The following is a 17,831-nucleotide window of genomic DNA, read 5'->3' as shown; positions in this document are numbered from 1 at the left end:
CACTTACTGGCTATGTTTTGGGACCTCCTGGCTTTGAGTGAAGGTCAATGGTAACTGTTTCTCTTTGGAACAGCAACCCTGAGGGTCTTCCCCTCCCAGCTTGATTTTTTTTCTTTCTTTTTTTTAATTAAAGGGGCCATCTCTTGATTCACTTCTTAAAGAGGCCTCTTCATTGAATGGGCATTACCTCACTCTAAGTGAGTACATGAAAAGGCCTTAGCCTAAAAGGGCCAGGTCTCCCATTGCATTCTGGGCTATCTTCAGTCATCCTGATGAATATTAGGTCACTGGACCCAGAAGGCTCTGGAGGAGAAAGTGAGGCTGGTGACCTTGCACAGCCCTTCCTCACTCAAATCAAAGTCAACTGCAAGTCATGTCATCAATTCCTGATGTCATGGTCCTCTTCCAGAATGAAGGACAAACACAACAGAAACCTTAAATATGTTCCTAATATTTCTTAACTTATTATCCTTTAAGAATCTTAGAGGCTAACCTGCCAAAATTTACTTTTTTGTGCTCACAATAAAGAACCACCAACTGAAAAAAAAAACCTAATTACTAACAAAAGGACTGATTTAAATGCAGGCACCTTTTAAGTATTTACACTGAAGAGGTCCTGCTAATTATTCCAAGACTATTGAAAGATGGGACTAAACTATCTGTTTCCCATCAAAACATTCTTGATCTTCTTTTCAAAGTTATCAGATGTTTTAAGTGAAGAAGCTAAGAAATACAGCTTGGAGTTGAACATACCCTAATGGAGCAGTAGACAATTAACTTCATAGGTTCAAAGTAAACTTTAGGAGGCTCAAGTTTTAAGTTCTGGGAGGTTATGGATTCGTGGAATCACAGACATAGAGCTGAAAGGAACCTCAGAGACAACGAATCCAATCCCCCTCATTTTACAGATAAGTCAGCTGAGGCCCAGAAAAGTCACATGATTTTCCTAAAGTTGTGCAGGTGCTGAATGTCAAGAGGTGGGAAAAAAAGAAGGTCTGGCCTTACTCTAACGTTTGCAAACTCTCCTAACAAATCTACCCCACTCCAAACATTATAACAGAATGCTGGGGGGAGTGTTTGCTCCTCCCACCAACTGTGCCATCCTGTACAAAGGAGAGCCTCACCAGCTCTAAGTGCCAAACCTCTGGAGCAGGATGACTCCAATCTATTTTTTGTGAGCCCCCTCAATAGAGAAATCAGTGCTTATTCTCCACACTTGGTCCTTAAATAGGATTTCCAGCTTCCTTGGTATTTGAAGAGCCCCAGTCACAGACTCATCTCACTCTAGGTGAGCAGGTATGTGGTTCCTTTACAAACATGCTGTAGCTGGGAAAGAGCAACCGACAGGACAAGAAAGAGAAGACAGAGAGGCTCTCAGCTGGTTTACCTTGGTCATTAGGCATTTTGTCAGAAGAGTCCGCTGCCAGGCCAAGCACAGGGAAGAAAAACAAGAGCAAAGTCACCAGTGCGAAGGTGGGACAGATGGAGGACACACAACAAGGAAGAAGCGAAGCCCAAAGTTTGTGCGCTTATCCCTGGTCCTACGCTTGTCAGCGAATGCCTGAGTCTCTCACACACTGTTGTGCCCCCCCCCCAACTTCCCATCCCCTCAGAGACCCCCCAACAAGTGCTTCTTGGCTCCCAGAGGTAAATGATTGCCATGCCTTTGCTAAAACGGAACCATCCACCCCAAATGACACCAGAAGACTCAAATGTGTTTCAATCTCAGCAAATGCCTCCTGGATTCGGAGGGTATACAGAGGGTGGGCCCTGAGATCAAACTGGGAGCTTGGAACTGAAAGAAGCCTGTCTGGGTTACCTAGGGTGATGAGTCATTGTGGGATAAAATCAGCACACAAGGCTGAGGATAAGGGGACTCACACACTTATTCCTGAGAGAGAAATAAAAAATAAACGGACACTCCCATCCAGCCTATTTTCTCTCCATCTTCTCCAACTGTGTGACCCTTTACTTTTCTCATTAAGGAGTGGGTCTTGCCATGCCCATGTGTGTGTAAAGGACGAGCTGGGGCACTTTACCTTTAGGTGTTCGGAACTGGACTGCTTCGGACATGGGCCCCATACCCTTGGAGTTGCGGGCTTGGATTTTGAAGTAGTACGGTGTATCCAGCGTTAACTCCTGGATCTGGTGAGTCAGTCTGTTTCCCACCACCGGTTCAATAACCCAGTCGTGAATCTCTGCATTCACATCTGTACTGTAGTAAATGATGTATCCTGCCCAAAGAATTTAGGGAGGGAAGAAATCTTAGGTGATTTTTCTCTATAGGTTAATAATTAGAGCTGATATTTATATAGCACTGTAATAATGTATGCCAAACACCTCACATATTTAATCTCATTTCATCCTCATAAACAGCCTGTGTGCTAAGTACTACAGATGTGGTCATCCTCATTTTACTGATGATGAAACAGGATCAGAGAGGTTAGGAGATGGGATCATGATCATAAGGGTCAGAGCCAGAACTCTAACTCAGGTCTTTCCTGACCTCAAGTTCCATACTCTTTCTACTGTCTCTCTACCTAGAGATACAAAGTTAAACATCCGAGAGAAAGAAAGATAAAAGAAACAATCAAAATAAAAAAAAAAAACTTAATGACTAAAAGGGAATCTCATGGATCTACTCAAATATAATTTGGAAAGCCAACAATAAAATAAATAAAGGTATCTTCTATGTTGTGAAAATATTCTTACAGGTGAGGATGATATAGAATAATTCTTAAAATATATAACATCTCCCTTTAATCAAAGAACCATAAAGCTGTATTTCAGGAGTACTAAAGGAAAAATGTCTGGATCGGGTAAAACATTCAACTAGATTCAATTTAGACTTTTTTAAAAAAGCATACTACATGCTCGGTACTAGGAATACTAAGATGGGGAAAAAAGACTAAGTAGGGAAAAAAGACATTTTCACAAATAAATAAAATGCAAGCTAGAATGTTGTAAGCAGAGAATACTCGGAGGCAGATCAGCAGTGGAAGTGGAAAGGATCTCTTCTAAAGGAAGGGAATCAGGGAAGACTTTTGGAGGACCTGGCGTCAAAGCTGAGTCTGGTAGGAAGGCCAAATGGAGTGAGATAAGGTAGGATGATCTGGACTAATGCATGCAGGCAAGAAGGGTAAGAGGGGACCAGAGAATGACCAGTAGTCCAGTTTGGCTGAAACATAAAACTGCAAAGAGTGTAACGAGAAATAAGGCTGGAAGGGCAGGTTGGAGACAGACTGCAGGTCTCAAACAGAAGGTTAAGAAACTTGCAGTTTATTCAGGTAGAAAAGCAGATGGGTATGACTATTAGAATCATTTAACAACTTAAAAACCATTGAAAATTTCCCCATTCACATCTTATGAAGGGTAAGGTAAAGTTCAGGAAAAGAAGAGGGCCCAGGGTTTTTGGGTTTTTTTTTTTGGCCATCTTCCAATTTGCTCTTTCCCCTCTTTGATTTTTCTAGGTAATTTGAAAGATAATTTTGATGTCTTCGGCAATAAACTGAGGACAAGAGATGGTGGCAGATGAAGCAAAGGAGGAGAGAGAAAGAAGAGCAACATTAGACCCAGTTCTACTTTAAAACACCAAACTGAGGCTTTGTTGTTTAAAAAGGAAACGATGCAATTTTCCTTAAAACCAAAATTTATGGAAAACACACACTGAAATCTGACAATGGCCTAAGACACTAAAAAGAACTGTGGCAAAATGCCAACTGAATAGGGAGGAAATATCAACCAAATTTCATCAGTAATCCAAGGTTTCTTTCTTCCCCAGAGCTGTTTGGTTAAATGTTCTTGTTTCTTTACTAATTCCACCAGAGGGCATTGAGCACACGTGTTCCAGCTACACGCAGAAATCGGGTCTTTTTAGTACCTGTTCTATCAGGGATTTCCTTCTGCTCCACTGAGCTCAAGCATCACAATGGGCATTTGATGAAGCACAATGGAAACAAAAGACTGCCACTCCACAGCCACTTCCACACCAGGAGATGCAAATAAAAAAAACCAATACAAAAAATACCACTTCACCCCTTTCTTGGTATAAATGGCAGAAAGCCAGAGAAAGCCAACATTCGGCTTACAGAAACCCAGGGGCTGTTCCTGTTCCTGAAAAGAATAATTAATGGCCTCAAGTTCCCCTCTCAAGAACCACTTTCAAAAAGGAATAAATGGGGCATGCTATACATTCCACACACAAGCCAGAGTGGAGGAATGAGATGGTTTTATGTATACCCTGTAAAGGAGAGAATCCTTTCTACATGGTATCCCCTCTGTCTCAGAAAGCAGAATGCCAGCTTCTCGTAGGCCAAAGGTCTATTTAAAGACATGTTGCTGTAATGCTGATTGCAAAGGCAGAGTCATTAGAGGCAGAAGATTTTGGGAAAATAGTGAACTTAAAATCTGTTCTGCCCTTCTGGGTCTAATCCTAAGCGCTGGAACCCTAGTTTTTTAAAGGTGCTTCTCTAAAGAATGAGGGTTGTATTACTATTTTATATTAAGAACACTAAAGAGAATTCTGAAGTTGGTCCACCTAGATCAATAGCATGACATGGATTGGTTGTTTGTTGTCCCTCACTCTTGAAGAGGACCAAAATGACATCGCTGTGCTAGAGTCAAGTTTCTGTGTGTCCGAATATGGCTGATCAGACCAATATAAGTTTGGAATGTTCTACCACGGGTCAGGCATGAACACTCCATGGGAACCTTTGGGGTAGATTCTCTAAATTTGCACATCTTGAGTTTCTTTTGAGCTACTTCAATTTTGCTTTGCTCACAAAGCACAGCACCCTCTGTGACAAGGGCACACCATGTTGAATGTTCCTGTGCTAGTATCTTTCATGTCACACAATCAATTAATGTGACATGGAACAATATTGGGATGAAGCGAATATAGTCATACTTTATTAAGTTTCTCTTAGTCCCGGGGGAGTTAATCTTCAGAAATATTTAGGGTAAGCTATATTAATTTAAGAGTGAGAGCCAACTCAACTAACCCACTACATCTAACTGGCTCCAGATCATCCCACGAGACCTGACACTATACTATGCATCCCCTCCAGGTGCCCATCTTGACATCTGTGTCATGGGCTCCTATCCAATTATTGCTTAGGAATTAAATTAATACTACCATGTTGCCACTGTATTTGCAAAGGAATTGTCAACTGTTTACCCAATCAATCAACTCATTATCCTAATGACTTCTCAGATACTCCAATCCCTGGCTACCACTGCCTCCATTAGAAGGTTGACAACATGTTCATTGTGCAGATGAAGAAGACCAGAAAGCTTGAGTGACAGCCCAAGGCCACAGAGGTATCAGAAGCAAAGGCAAGATCTGACATCAGGTTCTTCAAATCCTGGTCAAGAGGCATTTAATAAATACCTGTTCTATGTCAGGCACTGTGCTAAGCACCAGGAATAAAAAGAAAAGTACCAAATAGTTCCAGGCAAGATGTACGCAGGATCAGCTGTAGGTTATCCAAGAGGGAAGGTGCAAGTACTAAGGAAGATCAGGAAAGGCTTCTTGAAGAAAGCTGAGACTGTCTGAGACTGGAAGGAAGCTGGAGAGGCCAAGAGGGGGACAGAAAGAGGGAGAGAAGTCCAGGCTTGAGGCACAGGCAGTAAAAATGTATGGAGTCTTGAAATAGAATGTTTTAAGATTGGAATAGTAGGAAGGGGTCAGGCTATGAAGGACTTTAAAAATCAAACAGGATTTTGTATCTTATCCTGGAGGCAAGATGGAACAAATGAAGTTAAGTGGGTGAGAGGGGAGAGGGAGAGAGAAGAATAAGAAGGAAAAGGAGAAGGAGAAGAAGGAGAAGGAGATAATGAGAGGTAAAGACAGAGAGGAGGAAGAGGAGGAGGAGGAGGAAGCGCCAGACCTGTACTTTAGGAAGAACAATTTGACAGCTGAGTGGGGAGAGACTTGAGGCAAGGAGAGTGACCAGCAAAAAACTGCAAAAGTCTCGACATGAGGTGGTCAGCACCCACATTAGGGTGACAGCAGCACAAGAAGAGAGGAGACACATACATGGGATGTTACAAATGTAGAACTGATGGGACTTGGCAAATGACTGGGCCTGGGTGGTAAAAGAGAAAAGCACCGAGGATGGTAACTGGGTAGTAGGGAGGACGGTGGTGCGTTTGAAAGTATTGCGAAAGTTAGGAAAAGGGGAGAATTTTGGGGAAAGATAACAAGTTCAGTTTGGACATGGGGCGTTTCAGATATCTGCAGGACAGTGAGTTCAAGATGCCATAGAGGCAGCTGGAACTGGAGGTCAGCAGAGAGGTTAGCTAAGTAGAGCTGAGAATTGTTTGTATAAAGAAGATAATGGAACCCAGGGGAACTGATGCGATGCAGTACGTGTTGAGGAGAAGAGAAGGTCAAGACTAGATAAGGATACAGCAAAGGAGAATGAGAAGTGATCAGACAGGAGAGGGCAGTGTCACAAAACCCAGGGAGAAGAGAGTGTCCAGCGTCAATGACTGGAGAGAGGTCAAAAAGGAGGCGAACTGAGAAGAGGCATTCGATTTGACAATTAAGAGACCACTAGAAGATGACTAGGGAATGGCGGTGGATAGAGCACTGGGAATCAGGAAGACAAGTTCAAATCTGGCCTCAGACATTCAACAGCTGTGCGACTATGCAAGTCGCTTAGCCTCTGTCTCAGCTTCCTCAACTGTAAAATGGGGTAACAGAGGATTGTTGTAAGGGTCAAATGGGGCAATATTTGTAAAGTACTTAGCACAGCGCTTGGCACACAGTAGGTGCTTGATAAAATGCTTGTTCCTTCTTCTCCTCTCCTCTCTCTCTCTCCCCCTCTGTTAGTGACTTTAGAGAGAGCAGTTTCAGTTAAACAATGAGGTAAAAAGTCAGAGAGTTAAGAGAGGGAGAAGCCAGAAGTAGAAGCACCTATAGTAGATGACCCTCTCAAGGTGTTTAGCCACAAAAGGGAGGAGAGATGTAGGATGATAACCAGTGGGATACATCGAGTGAAGGTTTTTTGAGGACAGGGGAGACACGGGCATGTCTATAGGCAGTTGAGAAGCAGCCAGCAGACAGGAAGAGACTGAAGATGATTGAGAGTGGGAATGATTAAGAGGGTGGTCTGCTGGAGAAGGCAGGATGGAGAGGGGCACACAGAGGGGTTTGCCTTGGGGAGCACCAGGGCCACCAGTTCACATGAGACAGAGGTAAAGGACAGAGAGGCAGAAAGCATCTGAGTGACATGAGTTGAGAAAAGGAGGAGAACAGGGATTTCTACATGAGCAGAGAAGGTAGAGAGGGGGAATTATGGGAGATTTGAGATGGGATGACAAGATTGGAAAATCTGCTGTGGTGTAAGAAGACTGCCTTGCTGCAGAGAGGGCTCAGTTGAGATTATGTAGCAAAATAGGTAGTCGGTCATGGTTTTGTGATTTTCTCCAACTTCATTCGGTAGTACATGAATAGGAGCAAAAGCAACAAATGGTGGGAGGAATCCAAGGCTGAGGTTTGTGGGGGACAAATGGCAAGAGGGTGGGGGAGCAAGAGACTCAAGAAGAGAGGACAGTATAGAGCTGAACTCATTAACTAAAGGGTCAAGATGAAGGAAGGATAAGAATATAGCCAGTATGTGGGTGACAGCCTGGGAAGGAACTGAGGCATTAGAAGTCACAGTGTGGATAAGGAAGAATACTAGGGATTGCAAGTAGGAGGGAGAAGTGGATGACAACAGGGTATGATCAGATATGAGAATTTCAGAGTTCATGAACATGAAAGTGGAACAGTTGAGGGTGATGGCCAGATTAAGGACATGGCCATCTCTGTGTAGAAGGGGTGGGTTATGGGAAATGAGGGAGAGCCTGGAAGCAGAAATGAGGAGCAAGGAGTATTAGAATTCTATCCATAGGACCAATGAGTTGAGGGGAGTGATGGAAAGGGTGGCCAGGGAAGGTGTGTCATTGGGAGGGAGCCAGGATTCAATGAGTGTAAGAAGATGGAAGATGGAAGAAAGGAGGAAGGTTTAACATGAAAGCAAGTTTGTTGCCTATGAAGCAGGCATTCCAGAATGCACAGAGGAAGGGGAGGCAACTTTAGAATGGGACTTTTTTGTTGGGGAGAGGTTGGGTTGAGGGGTATGGGAATAACAGAGTAGTTGATGGGAGGTAGAGAAAGAGGTCTGAGCAATGACAGCTAGGGGTTCAGAACTATTGGAATGAGAAAGTTATCACAAGGTGGGAGCACATTGAAATCATTGAGGGACAAGTTCCGGTAGGTTGTCATAGTCCTGAGGGATTGAGCTTCAGGATGGAGTCTTCCAGAGCGATGGCAGGCAGTATGTGTAGCTACACAGGGGTGGTTGGGGGCGGGGCTGGAGAGTGCCAGGAACTCAAGCTGGCCCAGGAAGGATGAGAACTTCCTCTCCTTCCCATGCAGCCCGCTTTCCATTCCACTATGCTTCCTAACCCCAAGTCTTCTATAATCAAATTCCAGTACCTGCTTTGTTCTCTTCCCTCGCCCTAAATCCGTTACTCCTTTTCTATGCCTTCTTCGGAATACCCTATAGTATTTTTGAGAGAACAAGTCCAGAATGTTTTGATCACCAACGTCCCCTGGCCTAGGATGTTTTGTCCTAGGAATCTTGACCCATTCCTTTGACAGAAACAAGTTAGTGAGATCAGTTAGAAGGCAGGATTCCTTTAAGTGGCAGGCATTAATAACTAAAGGAAAGACAGGGGGAATACAGAGAGCTATAGGAATCTTCTGCAAACCATCGTTTCCTTGCTTTCATGAAGAAAACAATTTAGTGTGACAGCTGTATAGAAATGGAATGACTTTGTTTTATGTTGTTATATTCTCACATGAATAAGCCTTATTACATTCTAGGTCACTTCAAGTTTGAGACCACAGGGCAGCTCTCCCAAACTACGTGTAACAGTTGGAATCTTTCTGAAGCGTTTTAAGACTAGTATTTTCTTTCGATTTTCATCAATCCAGCTCTCACTAGAGCCTATTTTCCACATAGAATATAGAGCCAGTTTTAGCCATATAAACAAAAAAGAGGCTTTCTGAAGTGAGCAGAACCAGGAGAACACTGTATCCAGCAATAGCAATACTATAAAGATGATCAACTGTTAAAGACTTAGCTACTCTGATCAATGCAATGCTCCAAGACAATTCCAAAAGACTCATGATGAAAAATGCTGTTCACCTCCAGAAAGAAAAAACTGAAGAACTCTAAATGAAGACTGAAGCATACTTTTAAAATTTATTTTTCTTGCTTTTTTTGATCTGTTTTCTTTTGCAACATGGCTAATATTGAATTATGTTTTCCATAACTTCACGTGCATAACCAATATCGAACTGCTTGCCTTTTCAAGGAGGGGGAGGAGGAAAAGAATTTGGAATTCAAAAATTTTTAAACATAATTGGGAAATATTTAATGAAATATACATATATTAAATAAGACATAAAATATATCTGATACATTATGTAATTATACACACATAAGTGTGCATATGTATATGTGTGTGCGTATACATATATATATATATGTATACACACATATATACATATATATATATATATATGTATACACACATATACACATACAGAGAGAGAGAGAGAGAGAGAGAGAGAATTCCTAGCTCACTGTCATGATCCTTTTTGTATGCTTACCAAGTGGCAATACAAAATTTATCATGCCTGTGCTAGAATCACAGGGATGAATAGGATTGTCCCCTTGTCAGTACTGAACTCAAGGTCCCTGAGGCTGAGTCCCTCACCCCTACCCCCAAGCTCAGGAAAGCACTGTACCTGTAACTTTGCCATTAGCTTCTGAAGGAGGTTGCCAGTTCACTATTATGGTCCTAGGTTTTCCCTCTTTACTCACTACTGTCACGTCTTTGGGTGGAGAAGTAGGAACTAGAAAGAAAAATATATTCAGTTCATTCACATAAATATCTTTTAGTGATTTCCTCTAAAATATTAGTATGTTGAGCCAGGCATCCAATTGGAATTGGAATCCAACTGAATCCTGGTTCTACCTCATACTAGCTGTGCGACCCTGGTCAAGTCACTTAATCCTGCTTGCCTCAGTTTCCTCATTTGTAAAATGAGGTGGAGAAATAAATGACAAACCACCCCAGTACCTTTGCCAAGAAAACTCCAAATGGGGGCACAAGGAGTTGGACATGACTGAAAAGCAACTGAATCTATCACATACTAGTTATGTGACGATGGGGAAATCTCAACACCTTTTGAACCTCAGGTTTTTCAGCTGTAAAAAGGGACAAGAAGACAATCTGCACTACCCACTCCATAGGGCTGTTGTGAAGAAAGTATTTTAATCAAAAAGGGGATCTGTAGATCATGAGGGGAGTACTGGATTTGGGGTCAGGGGACACGGGTTCAAATTTCTGCTGTCATTTACTACCTATGTGTCCCTGGGCAAAGTGAGTTTCTTTTCTGGGCTCCAGTTTCATCAAATATTTTTTAAAAGTGGAGGTTGGATTAGATCATCTTCATGGTGGTCCCTTCCATACCTAAATCTCATGATTATGAAAACTCCAGACACGGACAAAACAATCTAAGATGGCTCTACTCTTCTAAAATAACTGTCAGATAGGCTGGGTATCTGACCTTCACACAGTGCTTCAAGGTTTACCAAATGCTTCACAAACATGATCTTGTTCATTTCTCTGAAGAACTCTATCAGGTTAAGTACTACCAATATTATCTCTACTTTATAGGTGAAGAAACTAAGGCTCAGAGAGGCTGAGTCTCACCTAAAGTCATGCAGCCATGCTTTAGAGGCAAGATTGAAAACCAGGTTTCTCCTAACCCTGGGTCCAAGGCTCTCTCCATTACACAGGTCTCTTTTCAAGGAGACACGCACGGCTATGGAACTAGCTGTAGAACACCTTAATTCAAAAGCCTTAAGTTCTACCTACTTTGTCAGAATGTTTTATATGTCAAAAAGTTCTCTTTAGTTTAATGGAGGCACCATACCAAGAGTTAAAACTTTCATTAGTTCTTTAATGAATACATCGTTTTGAAATGGAAGATTTTTTTGTCTTCCTTTTGCTTTTAGCAAAACACACTGTTACTGCTTTTAAAAGAAAAACTGTGGAATAGAGAAACCATAAAATTTAAATGACTGTGCAGCTTGTGTGTGTGTACAAAGGGAAGAGCAATTAGAAAGTTAATGAATTATGCTTTACCCTTCCCTTTCCAAACACAAATTATTCTTTTGTAAAAGCATTTGCTTTGTGTGAAATAGGACTATGAAATTTAAACACACTTCTAACAACACAAACATTTCCACTTGCCATTGGGTTGTAATCAAAGTAACAGGCTTTCTTAAGCCTTAGGAAAAGAAATGTAAACTTCAACAAATTTATGAATTCATTTCGTCATACTTCCCTCCTCTCACGAACAGCCCTCAATGAATTTTATGGAAAGCAACAAATGTGATGTTTTATGGTTGTTTTTAAAAAAACAAACCTGTCAATAATATCCCAGTAGGGAGAGAAGGAAACAATAATCTCATAGAGACTGAATTAACGTTGGTTAAAGCACATGCCTAAGAACATAACATCATAGGATTTCAGGGTCAATCGACTAACAAATGACCAAAGGAATAATGGAATAATGGAAGTAGAGACAAAAATGCCCTGTTCCTCAATATCTTTATAGAGTTACTTTCTATTTGTCTCAAGTCCATTAAAAACACCCTGAAGACACCTTTAAGTGAAACCTTACAAGAAGCCAAATCCCTCAACCAGCAGCAGGGCAGAGATAAATAGCCAAGTCACACCATGCTGGAATGTGCCCTCCCATCCACATGTAAGAAAAGATCTGACAGAAGAAGTATAGCATCAGCTCCTTCTTGGTCAAGTGCAAATTATTTAACCTTTTTGTCTCAAGGAATGAATAAAGCAGGGATAAGGTGATCAGTTTTGCTCTTGTAAAGAGGCACTGATACAATTAACTGGTTGATTATTCAAAGTACTTATGATGAAAAACATGGAGTGCTGGAAAGCTGGTGCAGCCTTCGCCCTTTGTCCCACGTGAGGAAGAGGGGGAGGAGAGAACATTAAACAACAGGAGCTGTGAAACTCTGCAGATTCTCACCAAGTTCAAAGGTGGTTCCGTGAGCGGTCATACTCCATGTGCTTGATCTCCGACCTTTAGTCACCATCACAGAGAACTCATAGAGGGTGTTTGGTTTTAGCCCGGTCACTAAATAACTCAAAGTCGTTGCATTTGCAGTCTGGAGAAAAGAGACACACAGTATTTTAGGAGCAGAAAAGAGAAGCATTCACCATATGAACACAAGCCAAATAAAAACACTTGTCTTTTCACTGATAATATGAATGACCACTGATCTGGTCAGTTTTTTCTCTGATTGCGATTGGATCTTTTCATCTACATGAGGGTCTTGGGCAAGTCCCATAACCCCTTCAGAACTGCTGTTTTATCTCTCATGCTGGGAAGTCAGAGGGGTGGGCTCGGTGACAGCTGAGTTCCTTTCCAGCTCTAAATCTTATGATCCTAAATAGAACTTAGTGACAGGGATTTTATGCTTCCTAAGGGGAGTAATATTTTTGCATTTAGTAGGGACTATCACTATTGTTAATTAAATAATTAAACATTAAACTAATAAATTAATATTAGTCCATTAGATTGTGAGGTCCTGAAGGCAAGGATTGTCTTTTGCCTCTCTTTGTATCCCCAGTGCTAACATCTATATAGCACTTATTCTGTGCCAGGCACTATGCCAAGCACTTCACATATGATCCTCACAACAATCCTGGGAGGCAGGTGCTATCATTACCCTCATTTACAGGTGAGGAAACTGAGGTTGTGCTTTGCTAGGAAGTGTCTGAGGCTGGTTTTGAACTCAAGTCTTCCTGACGGCAGGCCTCACACTCTTAACACTGTCCCACTGAGCTGCCCCTAATTGAATTCCCCTTACTTACTGGCTAAAGATATATAAAAGAATAAATGAGTAATTATCAGATATTTACTCAGCCTCTTCTACATAGCTAAAAATGATGCCAATGCATCATTAATAATAAGATATGGTCCCTTTCCATCTAATTGGGTAGCAGGGTGAATAAATAAATAACCACTATCTAAGGCAGCATCCAGGAAAGGCCATGTGAATCCAATGCTGAAGCAGAGGTGGAATTTGGAAAGGGTGGAGTGGGGGGTGAGAAGGGTCTTTCAAATGGAGACAAAGGGGCAGGATGATAAAGAAAACAGTATGATTTTGTAGCAGAGAGATGAAGCTAGAAACATAAGCCAGGTCTGGATCAGAGAGGGCCTCCAACGTCAGGCTAGGGAGCTTCATTACATAGGCCTTGAAGAACTGTTGAGGATTTCTGAGTAGGGGAGAGACATGGTCCTAACTGTATTTTAGCTGTGATTAATGGGGCAGTGTTATATAGCAGAAGTGTCAAACACATGACCTGTGGGCCTATAACACTGCCAGAGTGGCCTGAAGCAGATGTTTTACTCTGTAATTGGGAAATACTTAACAAAATAAATAAAAATACAGTAAAATATAGATAATATCACATTTTAAAACTAGTCAATGTGCAGTCTGCGGGGATTCTTGGGTATGGTGCAGTAGTCCCCAGTTCTATATATCTGTAGTCTGATACTACTGCTGTACAGGACATATCAAAGCTGGCATGAGACAGAGATCAAGTTATTCTGACAATCCCAGCAAGTGCGGAATTGTGTATGTATTGACTAAGGGCAGATACAATGGGAACCCAAAATAAGGAACAGCTGTTATGAGAAAAAAGCTGAGGAGGCCCTAACATGAAGGGCAGCTCAGTGGTGCAATGGATGGTGCATCGGGCCAAGGGTCCAGAAGATCTTATTTCAAGTTCAACCTCAGATACTCCCCAGTTGTGAGACCCTGGCTAACAAGGCCCCCTCTGACTATCAACATTCTGTGACTCTGTGACAGCCTGGATCCAAGCCCTTTCCAGACTGATTCTACTTCCCCATTGCCTCCCGTCCTCCGTGCCATTCCTTGTACGTGATGTTCCATCTCTCGCCTCCATCCTTTGCATGGGTTGTTGCTCCTCAGGCTCTCCCTTATCGCCTCCTCAATTTAAGTCTCAGCTCAAGTTCCAGCCCCTCCAAGAGGCCTTTCCAGATTTCTCCATTGATTGGTGCCCCCTCCCCTCAACCGGCAACATTTTTATATCTATATTCCCTATTTATTTATCTGTAAAAATGTTGCACCCTCCTCCCTCCCCCCATAGAACGTAAACTCTTGGAGGCCTGTGAAAGTCTCCCTTTTGTATTTGCACCTGCAGTGTCTAAAGCCGCCTGGTTGATTAAAAATTGTTAACTGTAATCAGCAGTGACAGAGCACTTAAGGACAGGGACTGTATCTTATCCACTTTTACAGCCCCAATGATATCTAGTACACATTGGCATTAAATAAATCTTTGTTAAGTTACTGTTGAAGGTTTTTTTGTGATCCCAAATATTAATGTCACTAACTCATATTTGCATAATGAACTAGGTTATAAGCACTTTGAAAATATCTGTGAACTCATTAGCTATAACAACCGCATGAGTTAGGTTAGTGTGAGCACTTGTCTCAAGGATGCTGGGAGGCCGCAGCGTGTGGCAGCCTGGGCTGCAGCCGCTGACTTGTGAGGACAGTGCCCTTTCCACTAGGCCTTGTCTTCTCTTCCGTAGAACTGCCAGACATTGCACTTTCTTTTGGCTGTAAAGTTCCTAAGAGATCCCTATTATTAATGTCACCCTTCCTCACTTTCTTTCACTTTCCTCGTGCATCTAACACATCCAGTATCCCTTCTCCAATCATTGGTGCCATCCTATGTCCCTTCTACTTTAACTCATGCATTCTCTCCTCAGCAAGAGTTCTCCTGGGGCTGGGGCCTGGGCCTGTGAGCAGCGGCAGGTCCCCATGAAGACAGTTGGAACACAATGTCCCAGAGCTTTCAATACTCCAGAGTTACCATATGCTCTGCTCTATACAAGACACGGGCCACCGAGTATCCTCAGAATATCATGATGCCGACTTGGCCTAGAGTTTGGAATTCCAACACAAACCCTCGTAGGATGTGAATCTAAGGTAGGACTTGGGAGGCATCAAAAAGGTCAATCCGAATTGAAGCTATCACTAGAATGAGTTGTTAAAAGGAAAGTCAAGGATCAATAAGAAAGGCACCAAATTATATACTAGCCACTTCAAACAAATTTGCTCTAGAAGTTATCATCTTTAAACACCAGGTTATGTCTTTTTAAAAAAATTCAAAATGCATTTTATCAATATCTTTTTTTTCTACATCCTGCTCTTTTTTGATTTTAAAAAAGAAATGCCAAATGTCAACAAAAACAAATAAACAAAACCCCACTTCCACCCTATAAGAAAGAGAAACAATTAAGTGAAAACATCTAATATCATGACAACATCTCAACACTCTGCCCTAGTAGTCCTCCACTTCCTAAGGAAGGTCTCATACACATTTTGGTCCAACTGAGTCCTGAAGTCAGATGACTCACTTAGGCTCACACAGATGAGCTGCTAAGAGGTTTGAGCTCTGGTCCTTCAGCTCCAAATCCAGTGTTTTCTCTACAGTACCAAATGACTTCCTGTTTAAATATAACTAATAAACCTTTTTGTTTTTGATCACTATGGTCAGTAAAATTAAAATATAGCTCTCAGGACTACAAGATTAAAGCCTCCTGCCTTTGGGTCGTAGTAAAACCACTCGTGGAAAAACTGTCCAAGGATAACACCGTTCTCTTAATTATTTTAAATCAGAAACCGAGATAGAAAATGCCAATAAACACCATGCCTTTATTACAATAACTCAAGAAAATGCAAAGTGGAAGATCCCACAAATATATAGTTTACATTGTTATCTAGCTGTTCCAACGAACAATAATAATGATGATGATGACAGTAAGGATGATAGCCAGCATGTACATAGTACCTCCTGTGTACCCGGCACTGAGCTAAATGCTCTACACTATCATCTTGATTCTCACAACAACCCTGAGAGGGAGGTACTATTATTATTCCCATTTTACAGTTGAGGAAACTGAGGCAAAATGAGGTTGAGTGACTTGCCCAAGGTCACGTCACTAGTAAGTGTCTGAAGCCAGATTTGAACTTAGGTCTTTCTGCCTCCAGGCCCAGCATGCTAAGCCTTACACCACCAAGCTACCTAAAACCAGAAACATTTTTCTCTATCTGAAAAAATAAGAATAAATGCTGTTTTATACACTTTTTACTTGACTTCTAGCATCACTGACAAACACTTTTATGTATGTGCTGTTTCCAAAAACAGGCCCTCATCACTCAGGGCAGAAAGGTAAAATCTATCACAATCTCCACTGCTGCCACCTACACCTGGTAGCTCATTGATAGCCACCTAGAGGGGTATTTCCAATACATTCATCGGTGTGAGAAAAAGCTGCATTCTTCCTGCCCCTAAATTGGGAATCTATAAAACCAGAGAACAGCTTAAAATTTTATTTTTAGGTGAAGCATGAGTTAAGATGAGGTTTTCACAACACATCTCTCTCTATCTACCCCCCAGCACGTATGTATGCACACACACACACACACACACACACACACATATATATATATGTATGTATGTATGTATGTGTGTATGTATGTATGTATAAGACAGTGATTTTTACGCCACAATTTTTCAGTGTACTTTTTTTAGACCTTTCAAAGACATTTCATTTTGAGAATGTGGTCTAGGGTTGGAACAATATGACCCAACTATTTTTTCCCTAAAGTCTGTTTGCATTTTATGCCACCATTCTTGCTGAATGAGAAGCAACATAGGAGAGTGGAAAAATATCTGACTGGGAGTAAGGAGAAGCTTTGCACCAGCTGTTATTAAATACCAATTTAACCTTGGCTAAGTGACTTGGCCTCTCTGGCCCTTAGTTTCCTTCTCTATAAATGAGAGGGAGGGGACTGGGCAGGATAATGACATACTAAAGTTCTATGATCTGAATGCCTCACTCTCTAAGAAAAAATTTGGAAAAGAATTACTTTTCCATATGTAAATAAAGCAATCAAAGTATTATTGATATTTCATTTCTTCTATCTACTAAGCTCACTCCCACTCTTCTGACCCCCATTCCTTCTCATCATAGACGATTAGATGTTAATAAAATATCCAACACAATGTTTTTCAATGACTGACATCTCTCAGAAGATTACACTCACTGTGTTAAATTTTCCTCCCCTCTTCAATAGCAGCCACCATAGCATTCTGCTGAAAGCAGAAGAATGACACTCCCAAACGTAACACTTTTATGGCAAACTGCAAGATGGGTGCTGTGGCCTGGGTGTCTCCCAAACTCCAATCACAGAGGTCCTCTCTCTCCCTCATCTCTGAACTGTTAGTTCAGAGTACAGAGTACAGTGGTTAATACCTTATACTTGGTGTTAGCAGGGATATTGGTTTTCCACCGGACCGTGTAGTACCGCGAGTCTGTGATCTTCTGGTGTTTTGGCAGTGAGTTGTCCGCCCACGTAATCCTTATGGTGTCATGGCTCAGTATGGAAGCCTGAACTCCCACCGGTGGCATCATAGGGGTGGGATCTGGCACTGGAGTGTATGGAGCATTAACAACAAATAAATCAACCTCAGAAGTATCTAGGGGATTGATGGGCAAAAGCAGTGCATTTTAATTTAAAAAAAAGGGGGAACATTTAAAGGTAAACAAAAACAAAACAAAACAAAAAGGAAATGTAGGGTAATATAATGGAATGAAATGGAGAAAGAGAAAGAAAGAATCCAGGGTTAATCAA

At 41.6% G+C, this 17,831-nt stretch overlaps 1 protein-coding gene across 1 annotated transcript in view; it reads right to left on the bottom strand.

Annotated features, from left to right (window-relative positions):
• The window catches only part of NEO1 (neogenin 1), a 284,110-nt gene that overhangs the window by 29,255 nt on the left and 237,024 nt on the right, over positions 1–17,831 (bottom strand). Inside the window, exons 18-22 of the mRNA XM_036736497.1 lie at positions 17,453–17,676; positions 12,125–12,263; positions 9,806–9,913; positions 2,040–2,234; positions 1,388–1,420 (exon numbers count right to left, since the gene is read on the bottom strand). Of these exons, the coding sequence (XP_036592392.1) occupies positions 1,388–1,420; positions 2,040–2,234; positions 9,806–9,913; positions 12,125–12,263; positions 17,453–17,676 (699 nt within the window). The remainder of the gene's footprint in view (positions 1–1,387; positions 1,421–2,039; positions 2,235–9,805; positions 9,914–12,124; positions 12,264–17,452; positions 17,677–17,831) is intronic.

The sequence above is a fragment of the Trichosurus vulpecula genome, chromosome 8 (genome assembly GCF_011100635.1).
Source record: "Trichosurus vulpecula isolate mTriVul1 chromosome 8, mTriVul1.pri, whole genome shotgun sequence".
NCBI classification, from domain to species: Eukaryota; Metazoa; Chordata; class Mammalia; order Diprotodontia; family Phalangeridae; genus Trichosurus; species Trichosurus vulpecula.
The sequence above is the reverse complement of the archived record's forward strand: the minus strand, read 5'-3'. Positions and strand labels throughout refer to the sequence as shown.